General features: G+C 37.3%; 1 protein-coding gene across 1 annotated transcript in view; it reads left to right on the forward strand.

The window, feature by feature from the left end:
• The window catches only part of slc2a6 (solute carrier family 2 member 6), a 22,233-nt gene extending 12,504 nt beyond the window's left edge, over positions 1 to 9,729 (forward strand). The window contains exons 6-11 of the mRNA XM_037535618.1: positions 967 to 1,178; positions 1,356 to 1,505; positions 2,957 to 3,065; positions 3,337 to 3,519; positions 6,313 to 6,458; positions 7,668 to 9,729. Coding sequence (XP_037391515.1) covers positions 967 to 1,178; positions 1,356 to 1,505; positions 2,957 to 3,065; positions 3,337 to 3,519; positions 6,313 to 6,458; positions 7,668 to 7,829 — 962 coding nt within the window. The 3' untranslated portion in view covers positions 7,830 to 9,729. The remainder of the gene's footprint in view (positions 1 to 966; positions 1,179 to 1,355; positions 1,506 to 2,956; positions 3,066 to 3,336; positions 3,520 to 6,312; positions 6,459 to 7,667) is intronic.
• The last annotated feature ends 10,310 nt before the right edge of the window (positions 9,730 to 20,039 follow it).

Below are 20,039 nucleotides of genomic sequence, written 5' to 3' on the forward strand. Positions count from 1 at the left end.
CAGATTAAAAAAAACACCAAAACTAACAAACAGCTGCAAAATGGAACGTTTCACTCCCCTGCAATAAAAATCCACAAGCTGTATGAACAAGAGCGAGAGGAAACAATCGAGGAGGAGTTGGAACCAGTCATTGTTTGCGTGATATAAATGATATATACACTTATTGGAACATGCAGCCATTATTTCTCTCACTGGACGTGTGTGATGAACACATCTTATTTTCAAATTCACCCCCTGTTCATGTGATTTTTATGTTCAGTTCATATGAACCCTGCATTCACATGATGAAGCTAATGTTATTAAAATGTTATTTAATGTTATAAAGTCATGCTGGGGAAACTAGATTTGTGAAAATAAGTGTGATTAATTGTGACTATGCAAAATAATGCAATTAATCACAATGAACAATTTTAATCATTTTACAGCCTGAGTATCTGCACAATAATGTGTGGTGGCGTACGTCTGCATATTGAATATTTTACGTAATCAGACAATCGGATTTTAGAACCACAATTATCTGTGTGGTAAAAGATCTGCCTGCCTTTTAAGATAATCTTTGTACTGCAACACTTTTGGGAAACTCCCTTGAGCAAACCTACAGAAATGCTACAGTAGATTCTGGCGAAGGTAATTTTGTCCACAAATGTAACTGTAACAAAATGCCCTCATTTAAAATAGAAAGAAATCTATTTTTAGGATCAGATTTGAGCAAATAGGTGTGAATAAAATAAGCCAATCATGATTAATTACTTTAACTTTAACAGCACTAGTATCTATATAATGATGTGATGGGTAACATGACTGTATTCTGACAATCAGACAATCCCATTTTAAGACCATAAATATTCTTGCATTATTTTTAAGATAAGCTTTGTACTACAATGTCTTTGAGAAACTTCCTTGCTTTTGGGGAACTCTTCCTTGAACAAACTACAGCACTGCAGTATTTCCACACTTGCTCCACAGGCTTGGTTTTGGATTGGCGGTGGCTGGCGGTAGCTGGGGAAGTGCCTGTTCTGCTTATGTTAATCCTCCTCTGCTTCATGCCAAACTCCCCACGTTACCTCATCAGCCAAGGCAAACGTGACGAGGCCTGCAGGGCCCTTAAATGGCTCCGGGGGCCTGATTCAGACTACATGACTGAGCTCAATCAAATTGAACGCAGCGTCAACTCACAGGTAAACATAAGCAGCTTCAATGGAAATTGCATAAGTAAGTGTGTCTCATTGTGTGGAGACACAGAACACACCTTTTAAAATTGAACAAGTCCAAAAACAAACACTGCTATATGCAGATATAGAACATCAGGAGAGTTAGCCTTTTGCATGAATTTAAACTAAAACTCTTTCCAACAGGTTGGATTACAATGGTCTGATCTCAGGAGTCCTTTCTACTACAAGCCAATCATGATCTCTGTGTTTATGAGGTTCCTGCAACAGATGACAGGGATAACACCCATTTTAGTTTATTTGGAGCCTATCTTCCACAAAACAAACATTTCACTGGTGAGTCATACGAAACATTATTCATAAGAAGTGACACGAAAAAATGTAATGTACAAACACCTGCCCTAACTTTAAATATGTTTCTGTGCAATGATATGAATTTGCTCCCTGAAGCTTACTGAAGGAGCAGTACTCCAGCATTAGCTGGATCCCTGTCTGCTGCTCCTGTGTTGTACTGTTGATTACTAAAGATAAAAACTGCAGTGCCTTTCTTTGTACTTAGAAAAAGTCAAGAAATTCTGTGAATAAATGTTTGAAGTATGAGACAATATAATGCAAATTTGAAACAACAACTGTTACATCAGGACAGGACATTTATCATGTTTTGGCATTTCTATGTATGCACAGTCACATTGCAATGTGATGACAGAAAGGCCCAAATTACATTACATGAGTGAAGCACCAGAGTGATGAGTAGGAATGCAGCATTAAGAGTCATGAGCAGTATGTTTAGCAGTGTGCTCTCCTAAACAGAGTTTGCTCACATCTACAGTGATTGACTTAACCACTCTGCTATACAGCTGCTTACAAAGCACACACATGTGCACAGCTGAAGAACATGATCCTGAACTACTAGCCTGTAAAAAAGCTTTAAACGTATGGCTGTTCTCACTCTTAGAGATGTCTGTAAAATGTGAACGCATCACTATGAAAAAGCATTTTAAGGAATCAAAGAAAAGAAAAAAGATGACTTTTCCTTACAGCCTTGTAGACTGTCAAAAATATGAGTACATTTGTGATGTTAAGTAGCTAATCATTATTTTTATTTTGATCTTTGTACAATATTAAACAATAGTGAATGGTACTTTTGTAATTTTGCACTTTTTGTTTAATTACACAGGAAAACAAAACACATCCAGTCAGATTATCGTAATCATAATTTATTATTTGTTTTTATTATTATTATTATTATTAATCATATTACCATTGCAATATTTAATGACTTTATAGAACATGCATTTTGTGCCAGTGTCATCCAGCCCTATGGTACACTCAGAAATGTTAAACCATAAGTGCTTTTATGAAGTGTCTGAATGCTACTATCACACTTTCTGGTCACCAAAGTGATCAGGCAGAGCCTGTGAAAACTCCACCCAGAGGACTATGCTGGAGATGAATTACCACAGATATTTCCTCTGAAAAACTAGTCCCATGTACAGATACACAGTTTGACCACCAACAAATTCTTTACGTTCTACAAAAATACATGTTTTGCATGAACATTTATGGACGATATTCTGTCCATTGGTTTCTATTTTAAGTATTCTTCAAAGTTTTCTGCTCTTTTCGTTGTGCACAGAAACACACTGGAATTTTTGTCCATGATGATCAACCATATGCTGAAAATAATAGAGATTAGGTTCAGAATGCTGGACTATCCCCTTAAGTTGTTATTATGCCCATAGAATATTTATTACGCTCTACCATAATTTTTTTTCCTTTGCATGTAGGATCCCAAGTATGATGCAGCAATAGTAGGAGCTGTAAGGCTGTTGTCTGTTATGATTGCAGCCAGTTTAATGGATAGAGCTGGCAGAAAAACTCTACTCTTCACATCAGGTTTGTGCTGTGCAGCAGATATTGCTCTATATTTGACTGCCCCCCTTACATGAGCATGAGTAATGTGGACTAGCTCGACATTTTCTGTGATGGTGCACTATATTCTGTTCCCTTACTATTTCACCGCTTACTCACAACAGCAGTAGTAATGGAGTTCTGTTTTTTATACCTATTTAGAAGATCATTTAAAACCTGGCGTAGACGGTTAACCATAAACAGAATTTGTTTGTTGACCCTTCAAATGACAGAATCTGTACATTTATCTTTGCAGGATTTCTGATGTATTTGGCCATGCTTTCAATGACCATGTACACCCTCAAAGCATCATGTGATGTCAGCAATGTTACTGTCGAGGCAAGTGGGCAGCTGTTAGAGGGGCATGGAGCAGTGATGGGTCCTCTCACAAACTCCATTACACTTATTCCCCTCATCAGCACTATGGTCATTATATTTGGTGAGTGCTCTGTTCAAATGTGTCTATTTGTCCATTCACTTATTGCATGACCATTATTATTCCCTTACAGTTAAACAGGCTGTTTTTTGTTAACGTAAAACAATATATGTAAATAGACTATTCTGATTGGCTGTTATTATTGCTGATTCAAAAAGCACTCCTTATAACTTAGGTGTGAATGGGCGAAGCTGAACCGACCGTAGGCCAAATAGGCGGATATATGTAAATTCTTTGAATTTTTTCAATTCTTTGAAAAGTTATTTTTGTGTCCTTTTGGTTTATAGACAGAAAAACATCATTGATATTTTTGCTACAAATTTGTGGACACCGAAAAAAATGAAAGTCAGAAGGCTTGAAGCTGTTTATACAAAATGTAAATAATATGTAAATGTATTACATTATGTAAACATTCATGTAATTAATCATGCAATTGTGTAATTTCAGTTAAATTGAATGGCAAATATGGCAATAATGCTAGATAGACAAGCCTAAGGGTTAAAGAGGACCACCATAAAAACAATTTAAAGACACAGAGATGCAAGGTCAGCACTGGACACTTCACGCTGCATCGGTCAGCAGTCAGACATTTTAAACTAGTGTTTTTAATGACTGTGTTCACACGAGGGCCGACATTCTGCATCTACATAAACAGAGTTTTTTCAGCTCATATCTTTCAGCTCAATCTTTCAGATTGTGAAAAGGTAGCAAACTGAAACCAGGCTTTATACATAATTATTTCACTAAATGTAAACGAGTAGAGTGTAAAAATGAATGAATATCAGCGTTCAACACATTATGTAGCAGCGCTGTGCTATGCAGCCCTGCACTGCACTGCATGGCTGGTGTGCAGTGGCCTTTCTCAGGCTGCCCCTTTACTAGGGTGCTCATTATGTCAGCTTTCTGTTGATTTTTTGAACCTACATAAAATTAGACCCAGGTTAGGTGCAGCATCTAACTTTCTGTAACATTTTCACAGCAGTTTTGTTAAACGTGTGTGAATGGGAATATGTGACCTCTCTGAGGTCCTGCGGTTGTACTGTCATCTACATTCACTTTCTGCACTGGTTTTTAAATGTGTGCTGAACCATCTTGAAACCCATCAACTTCCACATTGTCACACAGTTTCAGTCTGATGTAAGCAGACACAATGAACTTTTATGTTTCAGATTCTGCGACCGTGCCTACATGCTTTTTGTTTTAATGCAGCATAAGTCTACATAAGCCTGCAGAGTGCCTCGCAGTTATTGTTAATCATACTGCTGAGGCTGTGAAATGAATCATGATGTTCGTTTGATGTACTTGAATATCATGCATAGCATCCCGGCTCTGATTCGATTGCAAGCTCAAGCTGATTTTTCATGTGTTTCTAAGTTAAAATATGTAAGTTCACAAGTAAGTACTCCTCTACAGAGAACACGCTTCTGCATGTTGTGATGCAAGTGCTGTCGATTTGCTGAACATAAAGGACTTTCATCATAGAAAACATTGGACCTTGCTTTTTCGGAATGCAAGAGTTTGATGTAGTACGTAAACATTGTTAAAGTTTTTAAAAAAGTGTATTCACTACATTTGGTACATAAAGAATTTAGAATATCTGTAATGAAGGGGCTGAAGCAGGTTACAAGTGCAAAGTGATTTCATTAGGGACGTTCAGATACTAAAGGTCGTAGCAGGCAGGGGGCAACATACAGACAGGCAGGAAAAGATGTAGATCCATACTCAAAATCAGAGAGTAAAGATTAAGTGACCCTTATTAGTCCCACAACAGGGACATTTCACCTCCACATGTAACCCATCCGTGAAGTGAGCACACACACACACACACTAGGGGGCAGTGAGCACACTTGCCCGGGGCAGTGGGCAGCCCTATCCACAGCGGCTGGGGAGCAGTTGTAAGGTTAGGTGTCTTGCTTAAGGACACCTCAATCACATACTGCCAACTCTGGGGATTGAACCAGCGACCTTCCGGTCAGAGGCCCAGTTCACTAACCTCCAGCCCATGACTGCCTCAAGCAAGGGCCAAAACCAGTGAAAACAGAAACAGGCTCAGAAAACAAGGTTGCAAAAAAACAAGGTAGCAACATAGAGCCTTCGCAAACAATGGGGTATAAGTAGCAGCTCAAAAGGAGCTGGAGGTGTGTGGGAGAAGAGAGTGAGCAGAGCAAGGGCGAGACCAAGTCACCCAGACTGGATGATACATGACAATAAGGGCGCTCCAACATATTGTAGTTAAGTCAAACAGGTCAAAACTAGTTAAAAAGTACACGCTGTACCCTGACTGGTGTGCTTTGCGGTTCGTTTGTTTTGACGTTATATTTTTATGTGCACAAAAGCCAAAAAGAAAAAAGATTTTGATAATGCAGTGGAGTATGAAGCAAGAAATTTGACTTTGAAATGTAGTGGAGTGAAATTAATAAGTCACCCAAAATGGAAATAGTTCAGTAAAGCACAGATACAGGAATTAAGTACAGTAACAAGTTGCATTAACTTCCACCACTGGTGTCATGTTACCCTGATAAGTGTCATGATATTTGTTATAATGTTTGATTTCATGATGGCTGGCTACTGTTAGCATGTGACATAAGCTGTCATGACATCAAACATTATGGCATTCGTCATGAGAGTTACAGGGAATGGTAACAAGACATTGTTATATTACTGAACAGAAATCAGCATGACAGCAGATGACATCTGCCATGAGCTCCTTATGGCATGGTTATGTCAATGTAGTGCAGCAGTGTTACTTCATTATTATTTCTAGATCATTGTTCCTCCTTCGTTTCTTTTGAGCAGGTTATGCAATGGGTTGGGGTCCAATCACGTGGCTGCTAATGTCAGAGATCCTGCCATTGGGGGCGCGTGGCATAGCGTCCGGTCTGTGTGTGGTGGTCAGCTGGGTCACTGCTTTCATACTGACGCAACTCTTCATGCATGCAGCGGTAAGCTCCCCTCATCATTTCATTATGGCTGGGTGTCACTTTAAGGTTCTGGGAAGCGTCATTTCTGAACTGAGTTACAGTGCAGCTTGCTTTGATACCTCATTTAGGGTCTTTCACTATATGAGTAAGCATGTAATCTATAGATAATTTTGCTGAGTAATCAGAGTTTAAAAAAAAGGTCAGACTTTTCATGCAGGCTTTGTTATTCGTCAAGTGGATAGCGAAAAAAACCTGCATGAACATTTCACAGAATCCTTTCATGGATAAAAATGAGCATAGCATTAGGGGTCTAGCCCAAAGATTGTTATTAGTGTAGCATAGTGTGGTGGCCCAAAAAAATCTTGACAAGTGAAATCATCTAAAATCTACTGAATATATCTTATACGATTCATTTAAGGATAGATAGATAGATAGATAGATAGATAGATAGATAGATAGATAGATAGATAGATAGATAGATAGATAGATAGATAGATAGAAAGTACAGTAAAGAGTAAAACAACAGCAAAAGTATTGCCGTATGTTATTACAAAAGAAGTGAAGATATACAATAAAATATACGAAAGCAACCATAAAATATAATGTACAAAAATAAGTAAGTAAAGCATATTATAAGATTATTTGACTTATTTCTAGACATTTTACTCAAGTTATTTTATCTAGAAAAACTGACTTACTCTATTGGCAAATAATTTGCTTGTTCTTATTTCTTGAAACAAGCAAATTATCAGTCATAGTTCCTGAAAATATCTGCCAATAGAGTAAGAATAATTTATCAAGAAAAATGGATTAAAACAATAATCTTGCATCTTTTTAACAATCTCATAATGTAGATATGTTATCTACATTTAACATGTTTTCACTAGAACAAATGTTATATTTAGATCCATTTTAATCAATACTTTTACGTTAATCAATAATGTATTTGAATGGCGTAATCATTATAGGCCTAATGTCATTATAAGATTATAAGAAGGTCAAATGACCTTTTCTTAGTCAACTGAATCAGGGTCTGATGCAATAGTGGAAATTTCTCAGATTTGCTTGTCTTCTGCAACTACTGACTATTGTAAATGCATTCTCTGCAAGTCACACTGCAGCAGTTTGGGTGGTTTGGACTAGGTTACATAATACACCACAGCCTGGTTTTCCCACAGTGTGACAACTTTCAACTTCCCATTCTAACCCTTTTAACCCTCTTTCTCACAGGACGCTTATGGGATGTTCGCACCGTTCCTGTTCTTCTGTGTAATCTGCGTGGTGAACATCATATTCACAGCCAAGTGCGTGCCCGAAACGAAGGGACGAACGCTGGAGGAGATCGAGAACTATTTCAGAACTGGACGCTCCTTCACCATTCTTGACAGTTAGCGTAAATCTTTTTTTTTGTTTTGTTTTGTTATCAGGAGTTTTCATTTTATCATGTGAACAAAACGAGAACAAACACAGTTTGCAGTCCTAGAAACCCCTGGTCAAGTTACATTTTGTAGATTTTCTAAGTGAACACATCTTCTACAGAGAGCACACCTCTCACATTTAAATGCACAATTACTGCTTTTTTTGCTGAATTTAACATATTTGGGAAAAAAATAAAACAGAATAAAAACATTATGGCACGTAATGTTTTCAATATGTTACATACCATTTTTCTCCAATATATTAAACTGAGCAAAAAAAATAGAAATTATGCATTAAAATGTGCAGAAAAATTATTTATATATTATACTTATGTATAAGCGTGTTCTCTGTAGTGGATGTGTTAACTTGACTGAGGGGGTCCAAACAGCAACTGTACATCGCTGTTTTCAAGCAGTTGTTTTGTTTTTACTGTATATTTTAGGTGTTTTACTGTATATTTAGGTGTAGTTATTTGCTATACTGTGAAATGAATGGCAGATACTCAGGGGATTTTTACAGGGAGTGGTTGAACCTGTTCTTCGTACATGGTTTATTGTCAAGCAAAGTTGAAAATGAAATCTAAGAGCAAATTGGAAACCGAAAGATACCAAAATGTCCTACACCCTGTTTAACACTGAGTAATAAGCTGAGAAGCCATTTTCAACTAAAAGTCCTTCTCTTTTTGTTTCCTTTGGTGCACCACACTTGCAAAACTAGACCCGAATTGCGAAAGACAGTGGCTGCTCATGGACAAAACTGAAGTGACTCATGTCCAGGCAGAAATTTCTGATCATCTGTCACACTATTAGTTACTCATATATACTCACAAATACAGTATAAGTACGAGTTCCCAATTCACTATCAGCAGCAGAAGTGTTGATTTCTTTTATTTTGTTTCACATTTACATTCATCGGTGTGTGCAAAAGTGAAAATATGTTAACACGTCTTCTGCAGAGTGGGTATATTTTAATGCAGAATTACTGCTTATTGAATTTAACTTAAAATGTGGTCTGTGTTCCCAGTAGAGGATGTGTTCACTTATTTTCCCTTCCACAAAAAACATGCAATTTGACCAGGGGTGTTAAAACTTTTGCATACAACTGTATGTTATCTAGTAGATGTTCTTGTAAGTGACAGTTTTATTCATGTTAGAAAGGTAGGCGAGTGTAGCATTTGGAGTCTAGCCCAAGGATTCTTATTAGTGTAGCATAGTGTGGTGGCCCAAGCAAAGAATTGACCCCCAGTTTGCCAAGTGGAGGGCAATATGCTATACCAACCACTACATAACTGCTATAATAATAGCATTCACTAAAATATTAGGATATTTTATAGCAGTCATTAGGATATAGAAGGTATAACCTCTTTTGTTTTCTCCATCAGTCACAGTTCATTCTGATGGTAAGTTTTACTTACTGGAGATTGCCAGAGGATGTGTTAAGTGACCAGTGCAGTGGAGTCTTTCCTGTTCCTGTAGTTCTGTGTTGCCTTAAAGCTGCTGGTGGAATTAATGCTGCTCACTCAGAAATGCTTGTTGTTTGGGAAATAATAATAAGTAACAATCTAAACAAATTATTTAGATGATCATTTATAATCTTTTTTTATCATTTGATACCATTTTGAATACACACTACTGTTCAAAAGTTTGAAATCACTGTTTTCAGTAATATAAAACCAATAGTGTTGCAGGTGCATATACCATGATGCTAATACTATAAATAGTGCAACAGTACAGATGCTGAAATGTTTGTGTGATATGAATTGATGAAAATATCATTTTCCTTCATTTGATGTAGAAATTCACACTGTTTTGTTTCAATCCAAATATTGATTTGTGTTGAATTAACAAATAAAGTTAAACTGCTTGTTACCACATGAAGTTAGTTTTGTGTAATAGTTTATAAAAAAAACACAAAAGTGCACAAATGGCTGAGAAAGCTGTGAAACACTGAGAATGAAGTTAGAATAAAATTAACATCCAGAATGCCTGATATTAGAAAAGTGGTGAGCTTAAAGTAGAGGGTGATGGCGCATTCATCAACAGTGTCCAACAGAAAACAAGCCAGCTGTTGGCCCGTGGATAAGTTAAGTTAGCATAGCTGGAGAGTTGGAAAATTCCAATTAAGCACTTTAAAAGAGTACAGACTACAGCAGTGGTCACCAACCCTCCCTGTATCTGACATGCTGCTTCTTTCCATACCTAACAATAAAGTATCTGATCTGGCCAATCATGGACCTCATTACCCAGCCTCCAATAGAGAAGAACAACACTGTGTAGGGATTTTGCCCATAACCTGCTGAAACCCCACTTTTGGGGCTCCTTCTGACTAGGCCCAAAACATCCACCTATCAAGCAAGGGATACAATCAATTATAGATCCCTAAAATGAAAATGAACTGAAGTGTATAGATCTTCATGCAAAAGGCGATGGCTAGGAAAATTAGTTGCATGCTTGAAAATGCCCACTGTTACGGCAATAATTAAGATGTTTAAAACAACCAGAGCTGTAGTGAACCTGCCCCAATCACAGTGAGGAGGATCATGGAAAAAATTGTAACATTTTGGGGTCTCCAAAACTGCAATGTGATGCCACCTTCATGCCAACAAACTACTTGGTTTCTTGGCATGCAAGAAAAAAAGCCTTTTCTTTTATCTAGCCATAAGCATATGCACATTTGTTGCATAGCAACAAATACTAAAGGTCAAGAAGGATGATTATAAAAATAAGAATCTTCGGTGTTAATTATGGTGTAAGATATATGATGTTTTGGAGCTATTTTTCTTCAGAAGACCCTGGAAAACTTGTTGGAATGCATGACTCCAAGAAATGCTGTAATATTTTACAGCACGGTATGATGTAGTGGGTAAGACCTCTGCCATCAATGTTGTAGACTGGGGTTGAATCTCCTGCCTAGGCAATCACCCTACACAATACCAATAAGAGTCCTTGGGCAAGACTCCTAAAACTACCTTTGCCTTTGTGTGTAAAATTGATCAAACTGTCAGCCGCTCTGTATAAGATTGTCTGCCAAATGCTGTAAAATGTAATTTTATAAGGACACCTGGTTGCCACACATGGTCATTCCCCTCCCCTGAGCCAAACACCATTTAAAAAGCTGTGAGGTGAGTTGAAGAGGAGAACCCATAAGAAAGGACCCAGGACCTTGGAAGTTCTAGAGAAAGTGGTTATTATATTGAGAAGTGCTCTCAGGTTCCTTGCTGTGTGTTCTCCAATCCCATCAAACATTATAGGAGAAGACTCATTGCTGTTATTTTGGCAAATGGAGGCTGCACAAAGTACTAAATGCCAATAATTATGATAGACGTGGTTTGATTATTTTTCAAAAACAATATTTTTAATAAGGGCTTTTGTTTTCTTAGACTTCTTAGAATTCACCATTATTAAAAGTTTATCTCAGATGTATCTCAGATTTTTTAGTGTGATATTGTGCTAATTAACCACTGTGTCTTTACCGAGGCTGCCAGTAATTGTATAGCTGACTGTATTAGTTTGTGTCTCAAATGGTCCATCACCTTAAATGAGAAGAGTCATGTGCTATATTAGAGTGTGATCTTCAATCTGTCCTTATAATCTTTCAGTAGCAACAGTGCAGTGAATCATATTTATTTAAGGCTTAATCATTTTTTAAAAAGGAAAGAAAATCAGGCTGTTTAGAACCTATTTTGGTATTCTGTTGAATGCAGAGCAGAGAACTGTGCTGACACTGAACTGTCAGCAACGTACGGTGTTATGGTCATTGTTTCAGATCAGCTCTTGCAGGTGCATATTAAAACTCTACATAACCACAGCTTGGATATTATTGAAGGTCTTTCTTTGTTGTTTTTCTGCGCAGAGTGATTTAAACAGGATCAAGCAGGTCTACGTCCATTTCTCAGAACATAATGTATGTGAATCAACAAAGCTGACATCTCTCATTTCTATTCTTCAGTACCAATGTGACTCATATACCACAATTTGCTATGATGTAGGAGTATGAAAACGTTTCAAGCAGCCTATTTATGTCTATATTGTATTGCTGCAGAAATGGAGCATTCTGGGTGATACAGGTCAAGCTTCTTGTCAAAGAGGTTAAGATGTTGGATTTTACAGTGATTAGCTGTTATATGCAAAGCATACTGGCAAAGTAGCAGGTAGGCTTTGCCGTCTATAGCAGCACATCTCTGAATATTGAAATAACAAGGTGGAGCTTCCCACCATTCCATGTGGTTTAGTTCGTTTTTGATAGTTAGCTTGTATGATGGTGTTTGTGCTGTCATATTGTTAATTGAGCCCTTAAAAAACAGTATATGTGGCATTTTTTGTAAAAATATATAAGGATGGTGTAAAATTTTGCCCTGTAGTGAAAAGGGGCCACTAAAATGTAAATAAAGCATAGTTTGGCTTTTTAGTGTGAAAGATTAGACAGAATAACTGATCGTTCAAAAAGTGTTAGGGCAATAATTAATCAGTTTAAAACAACCAGAGCTGTAGTGAACCTGCCCCCATCACAGTGGATTATGGAAAAGATGGCAACATTTTAGGGTCTCCAAAACTGCAACAAGATGCCACCTTCATGCCAACAAACTGTTTGCCAATGTGACATAAGTTAGCAAAGCTGGTCACCAACCCTCCCTGTATCTAACATGCTGCTTCTTTCCATATCTAACACTAAAGCATCTGATCCAGCCAATCATGGACCTCTGCTGGAGCAGGTGTGGCAGATCATGGTTGGAGCTAGACTATACCAGGATAGGTAACCACTGGATTAGAGTAATTATGGGGGTGGGCTTTTAGAGGGGACACACCCTTGTTAGGGATGGATTTTGTCACAAATAGGCTCCAAAAGACAACTAATTGTCTGCAGATGTGTATTCTTGTTAAGAGATCATGACTGGCTCATGAAACTAGCATGTAGCCTGAATACTTATATGTTTCCTGTTTGGTTTTGTTGCACTTTATTATGTGAGAATCCTTCTAATGTGTCCTCATCAGATCTGCTTTGAGAAAAGCGGTGTTAGAAGCGGACTATAAACATACCAGAGCGCTGTCAGGTAATGTCATCAACGGTTGTCATAACATCAAAAATGATTATGTTTGTTTTGTATTGCTAAAGCTGGATCAGGCATATTGCACGTGAGGCGAAAAACAAGTTTAAATGTGTTGACCTTCATGAGATTGGGGGGTTGCCATCATGAGATTGATCATAAACAGAGTAGTTCATACTCAGAAAAGGAACAATGATGTTTGTTCCTTTCTTTGTGGATTATTACCCAACTAGGACAATTAAGACTTTTAAAACAACCCAGAGCTGTAGTGAACCTGCCCCCATCTCAGTGAGGAGGATTGTGGAGAAGATGGTAACATTTTGGAGTCTCCAAAACTGCAACAAGATGCAGTTTTGCCAACAAACTATTTGACAACTTGTTAAACGTTTGATGCTGTTAGCCCATAGATGTTAGCTCACTTTGACTGAAAGCAGTTTCTATGCTCAGACAAAACCAGACCATTTTGGCCACAAACATTAAATGTGAGGAAGGATAGTTATTAAGATAAGAATCTCCAGTGTTGAGTATGACGTAAAATGTGTGATGTTTCGGGGCTGTTTTTCTTCAAAAGACCCTGGGAATCTTGTTAGGATACATGAGCAAACTACTTGACAACTTGTTAAACTTTTGATGCTGGATTGTAACAAAATCCACCACTAGCAAGCATGCATCCCCCCTCTAAACCCACCACAAATTCCTCTAGTCCATGTTCTTAATGTCTGGAGTAAAATCCGTAAGACAAGCAAGTAAAACGAGTGGTAGAACCTTATTTGGATACTCCACTGTAGATGTTTTATTGATATAAGTAACATTTCACTAAATGTGTATTAAATTCAACTGAATTTGAAGTAGAGTTTGATTCTAGATTCTGTTAAATCTAGTACTAAAACCTAACTTTTACACAAAACCTACACTTACTTCTAAACCTTACCTGTACCGTAATGTACGTTGAATGAAAAATGAATATCACTAGAAAGTTTGTTAATAATTCTAGTATTTTTAGATCATCTATAGGGGACCATCCAAATAAAGTGTGACCAAGCAAGCTGGTTAGTGTAATGCGGAACATTTTGTTCCTTGCAAGAGGTAATATTTACTTTTACTGCATGCATGTTCTTCACACATGAGAAACACCAACCGGGTTGGAAACACACCCACAAACCCACAAAGGGTTTTTATTTTTTAGCCATGCTAAGTTGCTAACTTACCGTGGTCTAATGACAGACTTGTTGTCCATTGCTCCCAGCTTTGAGCTCTGTCTTCATGAGGTGCTGAATCGATTAGGAAACTTCACAAAAATGTTTCTACCCCAATAAGTTCCACTGATATTTAGCCCAAAAATTCTCATGCCTGTCGACACAAGTTCTCATTACAAGATCCTCTGGTAGACTTGCTACGAGAAGCTAGCTTGCTAAATATGCCTATATCTTTACACATTAGAGTACATGTGAGCTGTACATTACAAATATAGCGACGCAGGAAAGAACTGTAAAAAAACTGTAATTAACTGTCTTTAGAAAAACTGTATATCACTTGTAATACAGTATAAGTGCTATAAATAAGCAGTACAGTACTGGAGAGATTGCTACCAGTTAATTACTGTAATTGTACACACTTTACAGTACAATTGAGCACCATTTCTTATATGCCAAATAAAAATTAACAGTGTGATTAACTTTTTAACTTAAGGTTCATGATGTCCCAGGGCCAGGGGAATGAAACTGATCTTGCTGAATGGTAGAAGGCATGGAATGTTAGGCTCTTGGAGCTCCTTAAGCTTGGAAAATGCCTTTGTTCTAAACATAAATGTGAACTGTAGTTGATAAGTGTGCTTACTGGATAAAGAAAGACAAGCTTTGATTTGGCTGGAAAAACCCTCCAAGGACATTTAAGGTAAAGTGCACAAGAGGCAGGGGCACATGGGAGGAGGCAGGTTGGCAACAGTATATGATGTGGAGAGCAAGAGCCTGAGCCATAAACCCAAACAGCTTCGGTTGGCAGGAACATTCCAGGGACCATCTGAAAATTACGGCATCTTTTATTAGAAATTATTTTTAAAAATGAGCATGTAAATATGAATAAGTACAAAGCATGAAAATATTACTTTGAAGCATAGGCTTATCATTCAGTTATGAATATTAGTACTGGTTATAATTTTAATGCTTTCTAGATTAATGGTAGCCTGGACATTGGAACTTAAAGTTCAGGCTTAATATAGACTCAGATTTGATTATTTTCTTGTTTTTCCCTTTTCCTTTTTTACTTTTATCAAGCAGAACATGTAGTATTTTTAATTTTATGCATTCTTTCTATTGTATGCTGTTTTATCCACATCTTTTGCATTAAAAGAGCAAGAGAAATGTGATTATTTTTAGTGATAGTAGTAGTAATTGTAGTCAGTATCTGTTTTATTTCTTTACTATTATTAAACTAATTTGTAATTTCTAAGTATTTAAATTGCAAATGTACCTGTATTCTAGCTGTAACATAATGGTTGGGTAACTGTAGACCCATATACAGGCCCTTAGGATGTAGGGGATAACAAGCTGATTTAGTCCATACCACAAAGGCCTACATACCATTCTTGCTGCATTACATAACACTGGCCAGATTCATTATGCAGACGGCCTCTAATGTAGCAGAACATAAAAGAAAAACACCAGTCTTTGGTTACTTTACAGCACTCTGCACCCATCTGCCTCTGCACATGGGGTTTTATAACAAGTTGTGTAAAGGTCATGCTTACATGCCAGGGCTTTTACAGGCTTTTTCAGACTACAAATGCTGCCTCTCACAGTGCAGACGGCACAAACACATGCTACAGGCAAGCCATCATGTCAGCAAGTGGGAAGAAAATGACAGACAGTCAAATTATTTCTGCTGAACTTTCGGCTTGTTACTTATTACTGCATTTCGGATTATATAGAGGAACATACTTCCTCCAAAGGTTTGGCTCTTGTATTTGTTTTATTCATTTTATTATTCATCCAGTTTCACTGGGAATTATACAATTAAGTTTGTACTCTAAAGAGGGATTTTACAGCATTCCCCACAGTGCAGCTCAGTGATAACAAACCTTTACTGTATTACACAGCCAAATTCCTACGGATGCTCAGTCTGGATTAACCCGCTCGTTCGTTCGTGTGTGGTTTGTAAGCAATGTGAAATTCTTGGTCTTCAAAAGCAACAGACATTCATTTTCTATTATTGCACGTTCCATCTCCTGGCTTGTGGTGAGTTAGCTTTGCCCTCTTTTACGGTAACTGTGACCTAATTGTACAGTAACTACAGCGTAATTGTATAATAATTATAACTGTATAGTAACTAAAGCCTCTTTGTACAGTAACTATAGCCTAATTGTACCATGACTATCACCTTAATGTACAGTATATATAGCCAGATTGTACAGTAACTACTGTCTAATTGAAATGTAAATATTACCTAATATATATTATAGACTGATTAAAATATCACCTAGTATCTGTGTACTAATTGTACAGTAACTATCACCTAATTGTAGCTGTATGTAGGTGTAGGCTATCAACACTGTACCTAAGGTACAGTGTTGATAGCCTACACAGTCTTGTACTTTAATTATAGCCTACTTAAATAGTAACTATAGCCTGATTGTACAGTATCTATGTACAGTGGTGATTATGTATTTCTACAGTATTTATAAAAAATGCGCCAACTAAATGACCAACTAAAATAAATGCAGCAACTAAAGCCTAATTGTACAGGAACTATTGCTTAATTCTACAGTAACTGGGTCAATGACAAATGAGGATTTCAAAATAGAATCTTCAAGGCTTCAAATGGCTGCACAACCTAACTTGCTGATTATACCACCTGACTCTTCAGACTAATTTCAAACTAAACAGGCATCTATTTAAACACCTGTAGAAACCTTTGTATTTGAAATTGAGTTTAAACGTACTTTTAAAAAATCAAGAAAATAAAATGAATTTTTTTATAAGGATGCACTGAAAAGTAAAAGAGGTCACATAAAAGAGGTATTGGTGAATAAATTGACTTTATTAATTGTATTCATTAAATTATTTTTGGGGAAAATAATAGACTTATAGCCTAAATAATAGCCCAAAAATAGCCTAATTATATAGCCTAATAATACAGTAAATATCACTTAATTGTAGAGCAACTACAGCCTAATTGTAATGTAACCATAGCCTAGTTATACACCAACTATGACCTGAATATGCGGTAACTATAGTCTAATTGTAAAGTGTCTATAGATTAACTATAGAATATCTATAACCTATTTGTACAGTATCTATAACCTAACTGTACAGTACGTATTGCATAATTGTACAATAACTATGACCAAGTTGTACAGCCACTATAGACACAATGCACTGTAATTAAAAACTGGTGAATAAATAAAAAAAAATACAATATTTGCATAATTGTACAACAACTGTAGCCTAACTGTATTGTAACCATACTAATACAATGCCTATTTGTAAAGTAGCTATATTACAATTGTACAGTAATTAAAGACTGTTTGTTTGTACAATATCTAGAGACTAAAAGTACTTATGCATTGGTTGTCATAAACAACACAACATACACAAGTTCAAGGCTCTAAATGGTTTTGATTTGTATGGTTCGCTAATTATGGTGCACAATAGTTCTATTGAAAAAAGATGGTCATACAAATAGCAAAAAAATCTGATCTAAACATGAAGATAGATTCATTAATTGCTGACTGTGACAATAACAGAGACATCAACTAATAAAAGCAGGCCAAAACAAAACACAAGTTATCCAGAATGAAAGGTTCACCATTTTCTTTCTTGCTTTCTAAAATAAATAAACAAACATACACACATTGCAGTCAGCTCCCCAGAATGCATTTTAAATCGATTCCTCTTGTATACAGGCCTTTCTTGCATTGCTTGGCGCTCGCTGTGAAGGGTGCACAATCAGAGGAGAACAAGAGCAAGTAAGCAAAGTATTGGCCTTGGTTACTAGAGAAACATATTTGCCTGCGTTGTTTGGTCAAAATTATATTCTTAACATCAGGCCAAGGAAATCTGGTGCAATAAAACATTATTCATTCTATATACGGCGCTCTAATGCTGGTCCAACACTTTGTGATTTTCTCTTTTTAGCTTGCTGTCTTGGACATACTGGTGTTGTCCTTATTCGTATTAAGTAATTTGATTGTCATGGCCTTAGGTCACGGTCATTTGAAAGGATCTCAGAAACTACTGGTCACTTTCACCAAGCCTCAGACAGCTTTCCTACAGATGGACTTATTTGCCTCCTTACTTTTCAGTCTTTTATGGTTGATGTGTCCGGGTTGGCTGCTTGGCCCCGAGGTATGTTTTTTATGGTGATATCTTTTCAATGCTTATGGCCTATTTATTTTATTGTAGGTATTCCTTATGTAACTGAATATATAACCTTTAATACAGCATTTGCACATACTGTCACAAATATACCCTTATTTTGGCACTGAACCTAATGTAACTCATAACTGCCTTTAGTTATTTTTCAGGCTTTTCACTGTGCTCTTGGTTGTAGGAAAAAAACTTTCAAGGGACCATATCCTACATTTTTCTTGTATTTAAAGTTTCTTTTTCCAAGGTCCGCTTATAACATTAGTGTTTTTTTCTACCAAAAATGGACTTATAAAACAGATATATGCACACCTATGAGCACCTAACAGCAAACAAATTGTATGTTACTGTGCCACAGCACAATCCCTTGCGTGGACTAACCTTTGACTCTCTTGCTCCTTGCATGGACCGCCGAGTGTCCTGATGAAGTAAAAAACAATTTTTTGCTTAAACTGAGTGGCTGGCAACTTATGTTCTTAACTAGGACTAGACTGGACAGCAAGCATACAGGCTAAAAGACAGCAGTCATGCCTGCTACCACTTCACATAATGATGAGAACAACATCACCCAGAATCCATCACGGTCATGTGAGGAGGAGCTCTTCCCTTCGCTCTTGTTCCTGGACTCAAACTCCACTTCCCAGAATGCCCAGCACAGTCACATGACTCTGGATCTCTCCTCACCCTCCTATCTGAGATCCTGATCACCGGAATAGTAACTATACACAGCTGTGTTTACGATCACCTGACTAACCTACTTAGTATTTAAGCCGGGGCTTTAGCACTAGTTAGATGCGAAGTATTGCCAGTCTGATCTGCCTTACCGAGCGTTATTTTCCTATCCTGATTCTCTGTTTGTTATAACCTTTTGACTGATCTGTTTGGCCCTGTTTTTTGGACCAACCCCTGTTGGTACTGTTGTTTGGATTATTGGATTATTTTACTGATGACTTTTCGCTTTTTTCATGGACTTGTCTTGCCTTGCCCTGACCTGTTATGATTGCTAGTATTATTCTGCTGCTTACCCTGGACCTGACCTCTGCTTGTCTCCTGACTACTCTCTGCGATCGTTCCAGTAAAGCTTCTGTTTTGCTTCTTAACTGTGAGCATCTGCTTTCTGATTGTGTGTCACAACAGCCAACAGCTTAACTGCTCCATCATTAATACCACAGGCTTGAATTACTTACAATACAATTAACTGTAACACAGCAGTATAAAAGTCTAAAAAAGTCATTGAATGGATTACACGCTTCAAATGTCTGTGTTTCTTTCAGATATGGCATCAAACCCAAGCTGAATCCCAAAGAGCTCCGTACTCCCTAAATAGCGTGCTGGCTATGAAAACATAAAAACTCTAGCTGCTTGAGATTCAGCCCCAGCGTGAGAAGAGAGATGCCGCTGGATTGGTGCTAAAGAAGTATCAGTGGTAATTTGGTGACTGAAAAAGTGAAGGTTTTTGTATCAAATAGTGCTGGGTTGTGATATATTCATTGTTATAGTACAAAACAGGAAACTAATTCATGAATTGACTGGAATATACAGCAATGAGCAACAAGTTCAGCGATCCATGTTTGCTTGGCAATGAAACCACACTCTAAACGAACTACATTTCTTGACGGAATGCTTGTTTATGTCGATTATTATGAATAATAACTCACACCTAGGGGCAATTTAGCATGTCCAATCGGCCTGACTGCATGTCTTTGGACGGAAACCCACGCAGACACGGGGAGAACATGCAAACTCCACACAGAGAGGACCCCGGTCACCCGGCCG

The sequence above is a fragment of the Pygocentrus nattereri genome, chromosome 28 (assembly GCF_015220715.1).
Source record: "Pygocentrus nattereri isolate fPygNat1 chromosome 28, fPygNat1.pri, whole genome shotgun sequence".
Classification (NCBI taxonomy): domain Eukaryota; kingdom Metazoa; phylum Chordata; class Actinopteri; order Characiformes; family Serrasalmidae; genus Pygocentrus; species Pygocentrus nattereri.